Below are 14,590 nucleotides of genomic sequence, written 5' to 3'. Positions count from 1 at the left end.
AGATTTATGAAGAAACATCACCCTGAGAAGGATGTTGCAAGCCATATCGGCAACTTGTACAGTGACAGAATCTTGGCCCATTTTAGGGAAGTTTTAAAGACTCCCCAGAAACAGAGCTCTCTGGACACTTTTTTTGCGAGACAGGAGTCCAGTAGCTCTCAAGCTGGTCCTAGTGGCATTAAGAAACAGAGTAGAGAAGTAACCCCAGAAAAGGACTTGGTAGTACCTGAGGTGTTGATGGAAGGGTATTCCCCTTCCAAACAGTAACTAATCCAATCTCTCTCCTCCTCCTCCAGTCTTCCATACACTAAGAAGAATCGCCAGTGAAGGTAAGTGTTATGCTGTTAATGTTTCATCATGTCCCATTGAATTGTTTATGTACTACATCTATATTTCATGTAAAAGAAACATTTTTAATACTTCTGGGTGTCAGGAACGGATTAATTGTATTTACATTATTTCTTATGGGGAAAATTGATTCGAAAATCGTCTATTTCAATAATCGTCGCACTTCCAGGAACGGATTAAGGAGAGTAAACAAGGGACTACTGTATATTTTTTGTTAGAATTCAGTATCTCAAACTAGTTGAAATATACCATATTCTCAAAAATAGAATGCTGAATTACAGTGTATTGTACACACAATATATGATGTTAGAATACTGCAGGAAAGTAAGTAATTTCAATGGGTAAACTAGTTTCTTAGGTTTATAACCTATGAACTACATGTGGGTCATTAAGGCTGCAATTCACCGGGACAGTTACGTCAGGAATAGAGTACTTTATTCCCTTGAAATACACACTCTCGGTGTATTTACACAGTATACTGTCTGATATTACAAGTCATAAGAGAATTTACCTCTGTCAGTACTTAAAGGTTACAGTACAGATATCAGCACTTGCTTATCAGTGAACAATTTTTGTTTTCTTATGAGGACTGATGAAGTTGTGGTTATATAATTAAAAATCATCAAATACATAATTTCTCTTTATTTACACAACTTTTTCAACATTGTCTTCAGGGCTAAGAAACAAACCATTTTTGGTGTGATGACACAATTAGCTCCCCCTCAAAAATATTTATTCTGGAAAGTGAATTATGAAAGACTTTTTCAGGATAACATTAGGATTAGGTCATGTTCTAGAGAGACTGCCTGTAAAAGCCATATGAAATATTCACATTTCCCAAGATATGTACTGGTGTCAGTGTAATACATGATACTGTATATCACTACTATTACATTGAACAAATTCATGCAAAGTACAGTACAAGAGGAACACTTTTTTTGTCTATGAAATAAATATTTATCTTGCTGACTTGCAAGTATTTCACGTGGCATTACTTTCTCATGAACACAGCCCATGAACCATTTAGACAATGGCACAATACAGTGACCAGAACAATACACAAATAACCTGCACATAATTAGTGATCCAAGTTGGACCGAAACATCACCATAAGTTTCTTTCTCCTATGTGTAGGTTATTTGTGTATCATTCAGACAACTCCAGTTATGTCACCACTGACTGCTTTACAACTGTTTGTGTAGATATAAGTTTAAACAAAATGCTTTACAAATCGTAGCAACTAATTTCCTCACTTATTAAAGAAGACAGTAATAACATTAACTGGAAGGAACTGCACTGAACTAATTGGAACAAAACATTTATTTCTAGACTCCAATAAAGACGAGTATTTGGGAAGTTTACTTTGCTAATTTCCTGACTTATGAATACGTCATATAAATGAACAACCTTTTGTAATAAAATGAATGCAATGCATTGAAAATCACTTATATGTCTTTTGTACAAAGTGAATTAAAAATAACACTAAACTGAGACCCTTGGAACACAGAGCATTAAAAAGAAGACATTCAGTGGCCCAGCATCTTTGTCGCTTCATTTACACTGGACCACATTTTCGTTCACTAACATACATATTATGAAAGAATGATGCTTCCATTATTTTAATTTTTCTCAGTTACATCTTACCAGTCACATAGTATAAATATGAACTAGTGCAAAAGACTCGACTATGCTGATAAATATATTTTAAGTACTGTACGGAAAATAATTATACTCTTAATCTTGATAGGGTATACAGAAGATCACATATAGTAGTTTAAGCCTGGATACCTCATTCTGAAGGTGCTAGATGGAGGACAAGTGGAAACATTTACAGTACTGTATATACCTAATATATGGCTGCCTTTACACACACTGAAATGAATGAATATCTTTGCTACAAGTAATTTTAATAAGAAATTCAATTTTTGGCAGATATTTTCTGGGATGACCTTGAATCACTGCACCAGATACATTCAAAGAATCTATCGTGAGAGTAACTATTGGTCTAAGCCCACTACTTTTGAACTTTTTGAGCAGCAGACAAAACTTCTTAATACAAGTGAGGATAATATTAACCAGTTGGCCAATGGCCATGTAAACTTTTTCCTTACTTAATCATATGGCACTACAGTTGAGGTCGTATTATTAAACATTGCGCTGGCTTCACGCCCATAAACTCCGCAAAAGAAAGGCAAAACATTTCCCTTCAGTTTTAACAGTGGATTGAAGATTAAGGAATATTTGAAATGTCATGCGACTAAGTACATGCATTACATAGTCATTTGCTTTCTGTATTACTTTGTTTATGGTAAGTCCTGTAGTGACTAGACACACACTGTCTTCAAGTTTGAGATAGGATACTGCAAATGATCAGCAACAATGTGTAGACATTTAAATGACAGCTTTTTGATAAACAAAAATATTTTTTATGGTAAACTATTTAAAGATTTACTGAGGTACATTAACACAATCAAACCTCATTATCATCATAAAACATATAAATACTGTTTGAACATTCACCTATGGTAACACTACTATAGTGAGTAACAAGTTTTAATACAAAATATACAATTTCTATTAAAAAAGCTGCCAACATTTTATCCTCAATAGTCACGAAAGTTCATCTTAATACAGTACTGGGCTTTTTTTTAGTTACCTCTCAAGGCCTCAAATATAAGGTGATAGCAGAGCTGACACTTGTGCTGTATTGGCAAGTAACTAATGCCAAGAGTTACTAAGAAAACAGGCCACTTTAATGCTGCCCATGAAATTGATTTGCATTCCAGTCTGACATTTCAAAAGTGGCACGCCATCACAGGAACACAGTGAGAGGTATTTAAATAATAATAATGTGCAATACAACATGAATACATGAAGTACAGTATATATGGATAAATAATGCCTAACATTAAACATATGAATTTTTGGGTAGTATGCACATATTGAGGTCATACTACATTAACTAACACAAGGAAAGGGAATGAAAAGGATGAAAGTGGGTTGGATGTAGAGGATACTGACTGGACATCTTACACACACAGGGATGATGCTGAGTCTGGGAACATTGGTGCCCCAACCATCTAAGGCACTTTATAGCACCAGGTAAAGTACTACAACCTGTCATATCAGCATATCAAAATTAACTGCCAAAAAAATTTATGTAGCTTTTAGTAAAGGAAAAGGCTTGACTGAATTGTTTTGTTCATTAAACCACAGTGAAGAACATACTACTGACTGAATGTTAATCTTATACAAGATTTTAAACGCTCATTTCTCTTTGTTCTGCTAGTCATAAAAAATTATCACACAATCAATTAACATTAATTTTTATATACTGATATGACCTGGAAAATGAAACATGTGAGAAAGCCAGCATACCCATACCTTGAACACATCCAGCATGTTCATCTGTGTCATACAGCTTACTGGAATCAACTCAGAGGGTGGTCTTGGTGGCTGAATCACACAGACATCTTGTACATGGTAGGGTAAAACATCCTCTGATTATCTAATAACCCTGTATTCTATGGAGACCAAATGAGTGATTTCAGACCGAGTTCACCTTCTTCAAAGTGACTCAGATTTATCCCCAAAATGGTCATCCATGGTGCTTCAAATGGATATAGAGGATCACACACTCATACATGAGGAATACATAGGTATCATAGGTATACATATACATGTGCATATGATTACAATTTGAACCTATTTTTAAGATATGTATATGAATCTGAGTTACAAGACACAGCTGTGATACACTCCCATAAGTCATGGAACACAATTAAAAATACATTTGATATAAAAAGAGCATCATTAACTGTTTCATGTAAAATATATATACATCACATCTGTTTTGAGCCGATGAAAGCATGTGCACAGATGATACATGACACTCATCACCATTACATTATGTTGCACTTCAATACGTAATGCTGAGCAATTGTAGGTTTTGTGTGGTATGCCTCACAGACCTGAGTGGGTAGAGCCTATTAACCTTTGAAGAAAAAACAATATTTACAAATACAGTAAGTGGGTGGATCGAACTCTTGTGGTGGATTCAACAAACATCGCACCACAAAATCACTTAAAACAATCCCATATTGGTCCTCTCTTGCACCACTATGACGCCTCAACACCCCTCATAAGGTTGCAGCGCTGGAAAAATAACGCCACTTTGTACTGTGCGGCAAAAGGTCCGCTTCTGGCACAGAGACGGCAGCAGCTTGGATACACATCCTATGAGTGACAGATCTCAAGGTGAACTTGGTTCTTCACTGTCTGATGTAACAGAAGAAGAGGTGGTAATCAGTGTTGGAAGAGCATGGCGCCGCTGCCGAAGAAGTGCAGGATCAAAATCAGGGTGCCGTCGTGCATGTTTGCTGTAAAGAAAAAACAACTGTTGTACAAGGGATACACAACTGATGCACAAACAAATGTCTTTGGTAACAAAATTTTAGTACTGTACATGGTGATTCTGCATTTATAGCTGCAAAGGTAGTGCTATATTTGTAGTGTCCCTTCAACATTGTTTCATCTCTCAAATATTTTTTCAAACTTCCAGTGGGTGTAGCACACCTGTAATACTTGATATGGTATTTACTAGCACTAATGAAGAAATTTCCAACAAACTATCTAAACTCACTTAGAAAGAGTGGTCATGTACTACTGGAAATAATATAAGCTTAGCTTATAAGAAAGGAAAAAATGGTGCTTTAAGGCAGCATTTTAGAGAAGCTACAGTAAATAAATGATATACGTATAATTATTACATTCATGGAGAGTGCTAAACCCCATTGGTTCTTCCATTGTATGTTAGGCAAAAATTGCAATATGCAGTGGTTGTGGTTTGGTGTCTACAACTAATAAAAATATGTGAACAAGTTAGAAAAAAGCTATGAAGATGAGGTGCAAAATAACTCTAAGATCTTTAAAAAATGTGAGATACATACCAATATTGAAAAAGCCAAAAAATATCCTTTGGTTGATAGGAGGAGGAAGAGAGATGATAACCACATAGTGTACAATGTCATAAAAGGCTTCAAAATAATAGCACTATTAACAAAAGCAAGAGGCCATAGTGGTAAGTTAAGAAAAGTGATGATGAAATGCTTTCAGAAAGCTTTTTTTCCCAGAGATAATACTGGAATGTGATAAAAGTGAATACAGTGGTACCTCGAATTTCAAACCGCTCCCAACTCGAACAATTATGTAAGTGTATTTTTATAAGTGCTTTTGTAAGTGTATTTTTGGGGGTCTGAAACAGATTAATCTAATTTACATTATTCCTTATGGGAACAAATTCGTTCGGTAAAGGCACTCGAACAGCCTTTTGGAACAAATTATGGCCGAAATTCAAGGTACGTACCACTGTATTTGTTTGTGTCTTCAAGAGCAGACTTATTATTACATTCATGGAGTACTAAACCCCTATTGGTTAAGCTTTTTCAATACTGGTATCTCACATTTTTTAAAGATCTTAGAGTTACATTGCACCTCATCTTCATAGCTTTTTTCAATTGGAGTTAATGTTACAGTATGTCAGTGGCATGGAGATGAGTTTTAATTTTCATCGATGAAAATCACATTTGAATTTTCAGTCTTCAGACTGATTAATGGCTTACTGAGCACACAGTCATAGTATAATTTCAATACTTCACCCATTTCTTTGTTGTCATCAAGCAGGAGCCTTGATAATAAATGTGAGTTTCTACCATGGATTTTCCATACAAGAATAAGTATTTTGGATTTCTTCCAGTTTCAATTATGGTTATTTGTTCCCTGTGTCTCTCCTGGCTTCTGCACAATTCATACAGTTTGAACTTGATGTTTTCCATTTCTTTAACCACTTCATTCTGTGATTCTACATCCTCACCTGTAGAGGGAGTACCTCCGTCCCTCCCTCATACTCTCATTATCACAAATATATCTCAATATAAATAATAGCCATAAATATTTTCTGATTCAGAATTTACCACTATAAATATTCTAACAATTTTTTTATTTATTTATTTATTAACACATCGGCTGTTTCCCACCAAGGCAGGGTGGCCTGAAAAAGAAAAACTTTCATCATCATTCACTCCATCACTGTCTTGCCAGAGGCATGCTTACACTACAGTTACAACAATGCAACATTAGCACCCCTTCTTCAGAGAGCAGGCACTGTACCTCCCATCTCGAGGACTCAAGTCTGGCATGCCAGTTTCCCTGAATCCCTTCATAAGCCACATTTTTATATAAAATATTAAAGCTTACAAACCATATCATTCAAATAAACTAACCTAATTATACAATATTCAGTAGTTATAAGTTAATTTTAAGGCTGCCCAAAATACTCTACATAACAAGGGGCTTTCTATAAATTAGTTAGAACATATCAATTCATCTCCATGGGGAAGTGGAGAAGAATCCTTCATAATAAGCCATGTGTGTTGTAAGAGGTAACTAAAAAGCTGGGGCAAGGAGCTAGTAACCTTCCTCTGTATACATGTATATACAGTAGAATCTCTACTTGCGAGCGTGTCCACGTGCGAGTTTTTCCAAATACGAGCAGTCGATGCGTCAATTTTTTTCTTCCATACGCGAGCAAAATTTCCACAAGTGAGCAGACCTCAAGGCAGGTTCCTTGACACTGGTGAGGGGCTCTTGCTCTTGATCTCGGGAATTGTATCTCATTTGTTTGTTGGACTATCTTATTGAAACTTGGGCAATGTATGATGGAAAGATGCTTCTTAATGTACACCAAAAATGAAAGAAATCTAAGCATAAATAATGGAGTTCACTTTTCAGCAATTAGCCACCCCTTAGCGGTAATTTCGAATGGTTTTTATGGTTGTATTCTCGTTTGATAGAATGGAAGATATATTACAGAAATAGATATGATTTTTATTGCTCTCACGACAAAAAGTACCTTGAAATAGAGCTCAACCTAGGAGAAATGGTCCATTGCTTGGCTGTTTCAGAGTAAACAAATGACGTCACTGTCCATTCCAATATGCAGTCGTGAATGGGTTGACATTATTTATACAATTATTGCAATAAGGAATAACAGTAAATCTTATATTTTTTGTGTGAATAAAAATTACAAATTATTTATACTATAATAATAATACAGTAATAATAATAATACGTATACCTGGAGGTTACCTGGAGGTTATTCCGGGGATCAACGCCCCCGCGGCCCGGTCCATGACCAGGCCTCCCGATGGATCAGGGCCTGATCAACTAGGCTGTTACTGCTGGCCGCACGCAGTCCGACGTACGAGCCACAGCCCGGCTGATCCGGCACTGACTTTAGGTATCTGTCCAGCTCTCTCTTGAAGGCAGCCAGGGGTTTATTGGCAATTCCCCTAATGCTTGATGGGAGGCTGTTGAACAGTTTTGGGCCCCGGACACTTATGGTGTTTTCTCTTAGTGTACCAATGGCGCCCCTACTTTTTATTGGCGGCATTTTGCATCGCCTGCCCAGTCTTTTACTTTTGTAGGGAGTGATTTCTGTGTGCAGATTTGGGACCATTCCTTCCAAGATTTTCCAAGTGTAGATTATGATATATCTCTCCCTCCTGCGTTCCAACGAGTACAAGTCAAGTGCTTCCAAGCGTTCCCAGTAGTTAAGGTGCTTGACAGAACTTATACGTGCAGTAAAGGATCTCTGTACACTCTCTAGATCTGCGATTTCACCTGCTTTGTATGGAGATGTTAATGTACAGCAGTATTCCAGCCTAGAGAGAACAAGTGATTTGAAAAGGATCATCATGGGCTTGGCATCTCTCGTTTTGAAAGTTCTCATTATCCATCCTATCATTTTCTTTGCACGTGCGATCGTGGCACTGTTGTGATCCTTGAAAGTGAGATCCTCAGACATTACTACTCCCAGGTCCCTTACATTATTTTTCCGCTATAATATAATAATAATAGTATAATAATATAATACAATAATAATAATAATAATAATACAGTGGACCCCCGCATAACGTTGGCATCGCATAGTGTTAAATCCGCATAGCGATACATTTTATCGCTAAAATTTTGCCTCACATAGTGCTAAAAAATTCACTCAACGAGATTCGTCCGAGACACGTCCATGCAGCCTGAGCCAGCCTCACTTGTTCTGCCAGTGGCATTGTTTACAAGCCAGCCTCCACGGTAACATTCAAGCATACAATCAGAACATTTCGTATTATTACAGCCTTTTTATAGTGATTTCACCTGAAAAATAAGTGACCATGGGCCCCAAGAAAGCTTCTAGTGCCAACCCTACAGGAATAAGGGTGAGAATTACACCCCAGTTTCCAAACTGCAACATCAACACCCCTCCCTCAGAGTGCAGGCACTGTACTTCCCATCTCCAGGACTCAAGTCTGGCTTGCCGGTTTCCCTGAACCCCTTCATAAATGTTACTTTGCTCACACTCCAACAGCACATCAAGTATGAATGGAGACAAATGGTTTTTAATACTTGACGTGCTGTTGGAGTGTGAGCAAAGTAACATTTATGAAGGGGTTCAGGGAAACCGGCAAGCCAGACTTGAGTCCTGGAGATGGGAAGTACAGTGCCTGCACTCTGAGGGAGGGGTGTTGATGTTGCAGTTTGGAAACTGTGGTGTGGAGCACCCTTCTGGCAAGACAGTGATGGAGTGAATGATGGTGAAAGTTTTTCTTTTTCGGGCCACCCTGCCTTGGTGGGAATCGTCCAGTGTGATAATAAAATAAATAAAATAATTACTATGGAGATGAAGAAAGAGATCATTGCTAAGTATGAAAGTGGAGTGTGTGTCTCCGAGCTGGCCAGGTTGTATAGTAAACCCCAATCAACCATCGCTTCTATTGTGTCCAAGAGAACGGCAATCAAGGAAGCTGTTCTTGCCAAAGGTTTAACTGTGCTTTCGAAACAGAGATCGCAAGTGATAGAAGATGTTGAGAGACTGTTATTGGTGTGGATAAACGAAAAACAGATAGCAGGCAATAGCATCTCTCAAGCGATCATAAGTGAAAAGGCTAGGAAGTTGCACGAGGATTTAATTAGAAAAATGCCTGCAATTAGTGGTGATGAGAGTGAATTTAAGGCCAGCAAAGGTTGGTTTGAGAGATTTAAGAGGCGTAGTGGCATACATAGTGTGATAAGGCATGGTGAGGCTGCCAGTTCGGACCAAAAAGCAGCTGAAAAATATGTGCATGAATTGAAGGAGTACATAGACAGTGAAGGACTGAAACCTGAACAAGTGTTTAATTGTGATGTAACAGGCCTGTTTTGGAAGAAAATGCCAAGCAGGACCTACATTACTCAGGAGAAAAAGGCACTCCCAGGACATAAGCCTATGAAAGACAGGCTTACTCTTCTCATGTGTGCCAATGCTAGTGGTGATTGCAAAGTGAAGCCTTTATTAGTGTATCACTCTGAAACTTCCTGAGCGTTCAGGCAAAAGAATATCCTCGAGGCTAATTTGTGTGTGCTGTGGAGGGCAAACAATAAGGCATGGGTCACAAGGGACTTTTTCTATGACTGGTTACACCAAGCATTTGCCCCCACTGTGAAAAATTACCTAACTGAAAAGAAATTAGACCTTAAGTGCCTCCTGGTGTTAGACAATGCCCCTGGTCATCCTACAGACTTGGCAGAGCGACTTTGTGGGGACATGAGCTTCATTAAGGTGAAGTTTTTGCCTCCTAATACCACTCCTTTCCTGCAGCCCATGGACCAGCAGGTTATTGCAAACTTCAAAAAACTGTACACAAAAGCTCTGTTTGAAAGGTGCTTTGTAGTGACCTCAGAAACTCAACTGACTCTAAGAGAGTTTTGGAGAGAGCACTTCAATATCCTCAATTGTGTAAACCTTATAGGTAAGGCTTGGGAGGGAGTGACTAAGAGGACCTTGAACTCTGCTTGGAAGAAACTGTGGCCAGAATGTGTAGACCAAAGGGATTCTGAAGGATTTGAGGCTAACCCTGAGAATCCTATGCCAGTTGAGGAATCAATTGTGGCATTGGGGAAGTCCTTGGGGTTGGAGGTTAGTGGGGAGGATGTGGAAGAGTTGGTGGAGGAGGACAATGAAGAACTAACCACTGATGAGCTGCTAGATCAACTTCAACAACAAGAGGCCACACCTGAGGAAATTGCTTCGGAGGAGGGGAGAGAGAAATTGAAGAAGTCGCCTACTTCAAAGATTAAGGAAATCTGTGCAAAGTGGCTTGAAGTGCAAACCTTCATGGATGAAAATTGAAGAAGTCGCCTACTTCAAAGATTAAGGAAATCTGTGCAAAGTGGCTTGAAGTGCAAACCTTCATGAACCAAGTGAGAGAGTAATTGTGGTAGGGGACTTGAATGCTAAAGTAGGAGAAACTTTTAGAGATGAAAATCACCCTCAGACAGCTATTGCAAGCCGTGCTGGTGACTATTACACTGACACTGTTGTGAAACACTTTAGGAAAGTGGCAGATGTTGCAAGTGTATGGTGTAGGAGGTAGGTTACTGAAAGCAGTGAAGAGTTTTTACGAGGATAGTGAGGCTCAAGTTAGAGTATGTAGGAAAGAGGGAAATTTTTTTCCCAGTAAAAGTAGGCCTTAGACAAGGATGTGTGATGTCACCGTGGTTGTTTAATATATTTATAGATGGGGTTGTAAGAGAAGTAAATGCGAGGGTCTTGGCAAGAGGCGTGGAGTTAAAAGATAAAGAATCACACACAAAGTGGGAGTTGTCACAGCTGCTCTTTGCCGATGACACTGTGCTCTTGGGAGATTCTGAAGAGAAGTTGCAGAGATTGGTGGATGAATTTGGTAGGGTGTGCAAAAGAAGAAAATTAAAGGTGAATACAGGAAAGAGTAAGGTTATGAGGATAACAAAAAGATTAGGTGATGAAAGATTGAATATCAGATTGGAGGGAGAGAGTATGGAGGAGGTGAACGTATTCAGATATTTGGGAGTGGACGTGTCAGCATAAAGGACCGAGAGGTACAGGCCACTATGTACAGATATGTTGTGCGACGGTGTGATAATAAAATAAAAAATAAATAAAGGACCGAGAGGTACAGGCCACTATGTACAGATATGTTGTGCGACAGAAGTCCAGTGACTCTGAAGCTGGTCCTAGTGGCATTAAAAGAAGGGAAGCAACCCTGGAAAAGGACTTGACACCTCAAGTCCTAATGGAAGGGGATTCCCCTTCTAAACACTAAAACCATCCAGTCTCCTCTCCTCCCAACCCATCAATCATCACCACATCTTCAATAAAGGTAAGTGTCATGTAACTGTGCATGTTTTCTTAAGTTTGTGTGTATTAAAATTAATATTTCATGTGGTAAAAAAGTTTTTTTTTTCTTACTTTTGGGTGTCTTGCACGGATTAATTTGATTTCCATTATTTCTCATGGGGAAAATTAATTCGCATAACGATAATTTCGCATAACATTGAGCTCTCAGGAACGGATTAATAGCGTTATGTGGGGGTCCACTGTATAATATATATAATAATAATACATATACAGTGGAACCTCAAAAATCGAACTGCTCCCAACACGACCAATTATGTAAGTGTATTTTTGTAAGTGCTTTTATAAGTGTATTTTTGAGGGTCTGAAATGGACTAATCTAATTTACATTATTCCTGATGGGAATAAATTCATTCGGTAAAGGCACTCGAACAGCCTTCTGGACCGAAGAAAGTTCGATATTTGAGGTTCCACTGTATAATAATAATGTACTATATATAACAATTATAATAGACGGCTTCAAAAGGCCGTCACTAGATGGCGGTGTTTACCAAAACAAAGAGGGAGCGGCTGTGGCCGCCTCCACCTGTTACATAGTGACATATTTTATTCATTCTAGAGTATATATCATGTTTCCATGTTATTTTTATTGTTTGTTGTGTCATATTAGATGAACTGTGATATATAAATAAGCCATATAGATGATATTAGCTAAATTATTCATGAAGTATTTTGCCCGGTCTCCAGACAAATTCGTCAACCGCCGACACCGCCCATACCACCACATGAATGATATATTTTATTCATTTTAGAGTATATATCAGGTTTGTATGTTATTTATATTGTTTATTATGTCATATTAGATGAAGTGAGATAGATAAATAAGCCGTACAGTTGATATTAGCGAAATTATTGAAGTATAGAATTCCACTGGAACGGATTAATTGCATTTCAGTTAATTTAAATGAGGAAAATTGACTCTGCAAACGAGCAAATCTAGTTGCGAGCAAGGTCATGGAATGGATTAAACTCGCAAGTAGAGGTTCCACTGTATATATTACTAAATGTAAAAACGAGTTCCTCATTTTTTGGGTCACCCTGCCTTGGTGGGAGATGGCAGTTATGCTAAAAAAATTATATCAGTTCATCCTATCTCAATTATATGATGTACTTTACAGAAATAAAGTTACTCATATTATTAAGTAGAACCTATTAATTTTATTAAAACAAAAGTACCTGAGGTGATCCGATCGCATAAATCGTTTTTGGCACACTGGACAAACAAAGTTCTTCTCCCCTGTGTGAGTCCTGGTGTGTCGTGCCAGCTCATCACTGCGGGCAAATCTTTTACAGCAAGTTGTCCATGTGCACTCAAATGGTCGCTCTCCTGAAATAAGAGGTCTTAATTAGTTTTTAGTGCAACATGCTTTTACAAAACAAAACATGTTAGCTGTGACTGATCATCTTAAAAGAAATGCCATAAGAATATAAGGCTAAAGAACTTCAGTAAGCCTAATGGCCTATGCTAGGCAAGTCTTACTTACATACAACCATTCTCAATTATATTTTTCTAGAATATAGTGTTATACAGGAGGGCCCCACTTTACAGTGCTTCACTTTACGGCATTTTGCTAATGCAGCAGTTTTCAATTATACCCATAAGCTAAGTACAAAAATATTTTAACTAATGTGTGTGCTGTATATGCATTTTTTATTGCTCACTTGATATGATATACAGTGTAACCTTGGTACTTGAACAGCTCCCTACACAAACAATTCGGTATTCGAATGCTTTGTTCGGTAAAAAAAATCGCTCGGTAGTTCACCGTTTGCTCGGCACTCAACCAAACAAACACGACCTGCCAGAAGTTTGCTTCTTCTTTGTTGGGTTTATCATGGCCACTGACAGCATACGCAGTATCAGAAGATTGCTGTAAACTATTTCGTGTTTCTTTGCATTTTTTGGTGTTTTTCATATTATTTTATTTTTTTTATTATCACACTGGCCGATTCCCACCAAGGCAGGGTGGCCCGAAAAAGAAAAACTTTCACCATCATTCACTCCATCACTGTCTTGCCAGAAGGGTGCTTTACACTACAGTTTTTAAACTGCAACATTAACACCCCTCCTTCAGAGTGCAGGCACTGTACTTCCCATCTCCAGGACTCAAGTCCGGCCTGCCGGTTTCCCTGAACCCCTTCATAAATGTTACTTTGCTCACACTCCAACAGCACGTCAAGTATTAAAAACCATTTGTCTCCTTTCACTCCTACCAAACACGCTCACGCATGCCTGCTGGAAGTCCAAGCCCCTCGCACACAAAACCTCCTTTACCCCCTCCCTCCAACCTTTCCTAGGCCGACCCCTACCCCGCCTTCCTTCCACTACAGACTGATACACTCTTGAAGTTATTCTGTTTTGCTCCATTCTCTCCACATGTCCGAACCACCTCAACAACCCTTCCTCAGCCCTCTGGACAACAGTTTTGGTAATCCCGCACCTCCTCCTAACTTCCAAACTACGAATTCTCTGAATTATATTCACACCACACATTGCTCTCAGACATGACATCTCCACTGCCTCCAGCCTTCTCCTCGCTGCAACATTCATCACCCATGCTTCACACCCATATAAGAGTGTTGGTAAAACTATACTCTCATACATTCCCCTCTTTGCCTCCAAGGACAAAGTTCTTTGTCTCCACAGACTCCTAAGTGCACCACTCACCCTTTTCCCCTCATCAATTCTATGATTCACCTCATCTTTCATAGACCCATCCGCTGACACGTCCACTCCCAAATATCTGAATACATTCGCCTCCTCCATACTCTCTCCCTCCAATCTGATATCCAATCTTTCATCACCTAATCTTTTTGTTATCCTCATAACCTTACTCTTTCCTGTATTCACTTTCAATTTTCTTCTTTTGCACACCCTACCAAATTCATCCACCAATCTCTGCAACTTCTCTTCAGAATCTCCCAAGAGCACAGTGTCATCAGCAAAGAGCAACTGTGACAACTCCCACTTTATGTGTG

General features: G+C 38.5%; 1 protein-coding gene across 1 annotated transcript in view; it reads right to left on the bottom strand.

Annotated features, from left to right (window-relative positions):
- Positions 1-973: 973 nt before the first annotated feature.
- The window catches only part of LOC128690545 (Krueppel-like factor 16), a 203,351-nt gene continuing 189,734 nt past the window's right edge, over positions 974-14,590 (bottom strand). Inside the window, exons 2-3 of the mRNA XM_053779236.2 lie at positions 12,788-12,938; positions 974-4,727 (exon numbers count right to left, since the gene is read on the bottom strand). Coding sequence (XP_053635211.2) covers positions 4,601-4,727; positions 12,788-12,938 — 278 coding nt within the window. The 3' untranslated portion in view covers positions 974-4,600. The remainder of the gene's footprint in view (positions 4,728-12,787; positions 12,939-14,590) is intronic.

Source organism: Cherax quadricarinatus, chromosome 29 (genome assembly GCF_038502225.1).
Source record: "Cherax quadricarinatus isolate ZL_2023a chromosome 29, ASM3850222v1, whole genome shotgun sequence".
NCBI classification, from domain to species: domain Eukaryota; kingdom Metazoa; phylum Arthropoda; class Malacostraca; order Decapoda; family Parastacidae; genus Cherax; species Cherax quadricarinatus.
Note: the sequence above shows the minus strand (reverse complement) of the source record. Positions and strands in the feature narration are given on the sequence as shown.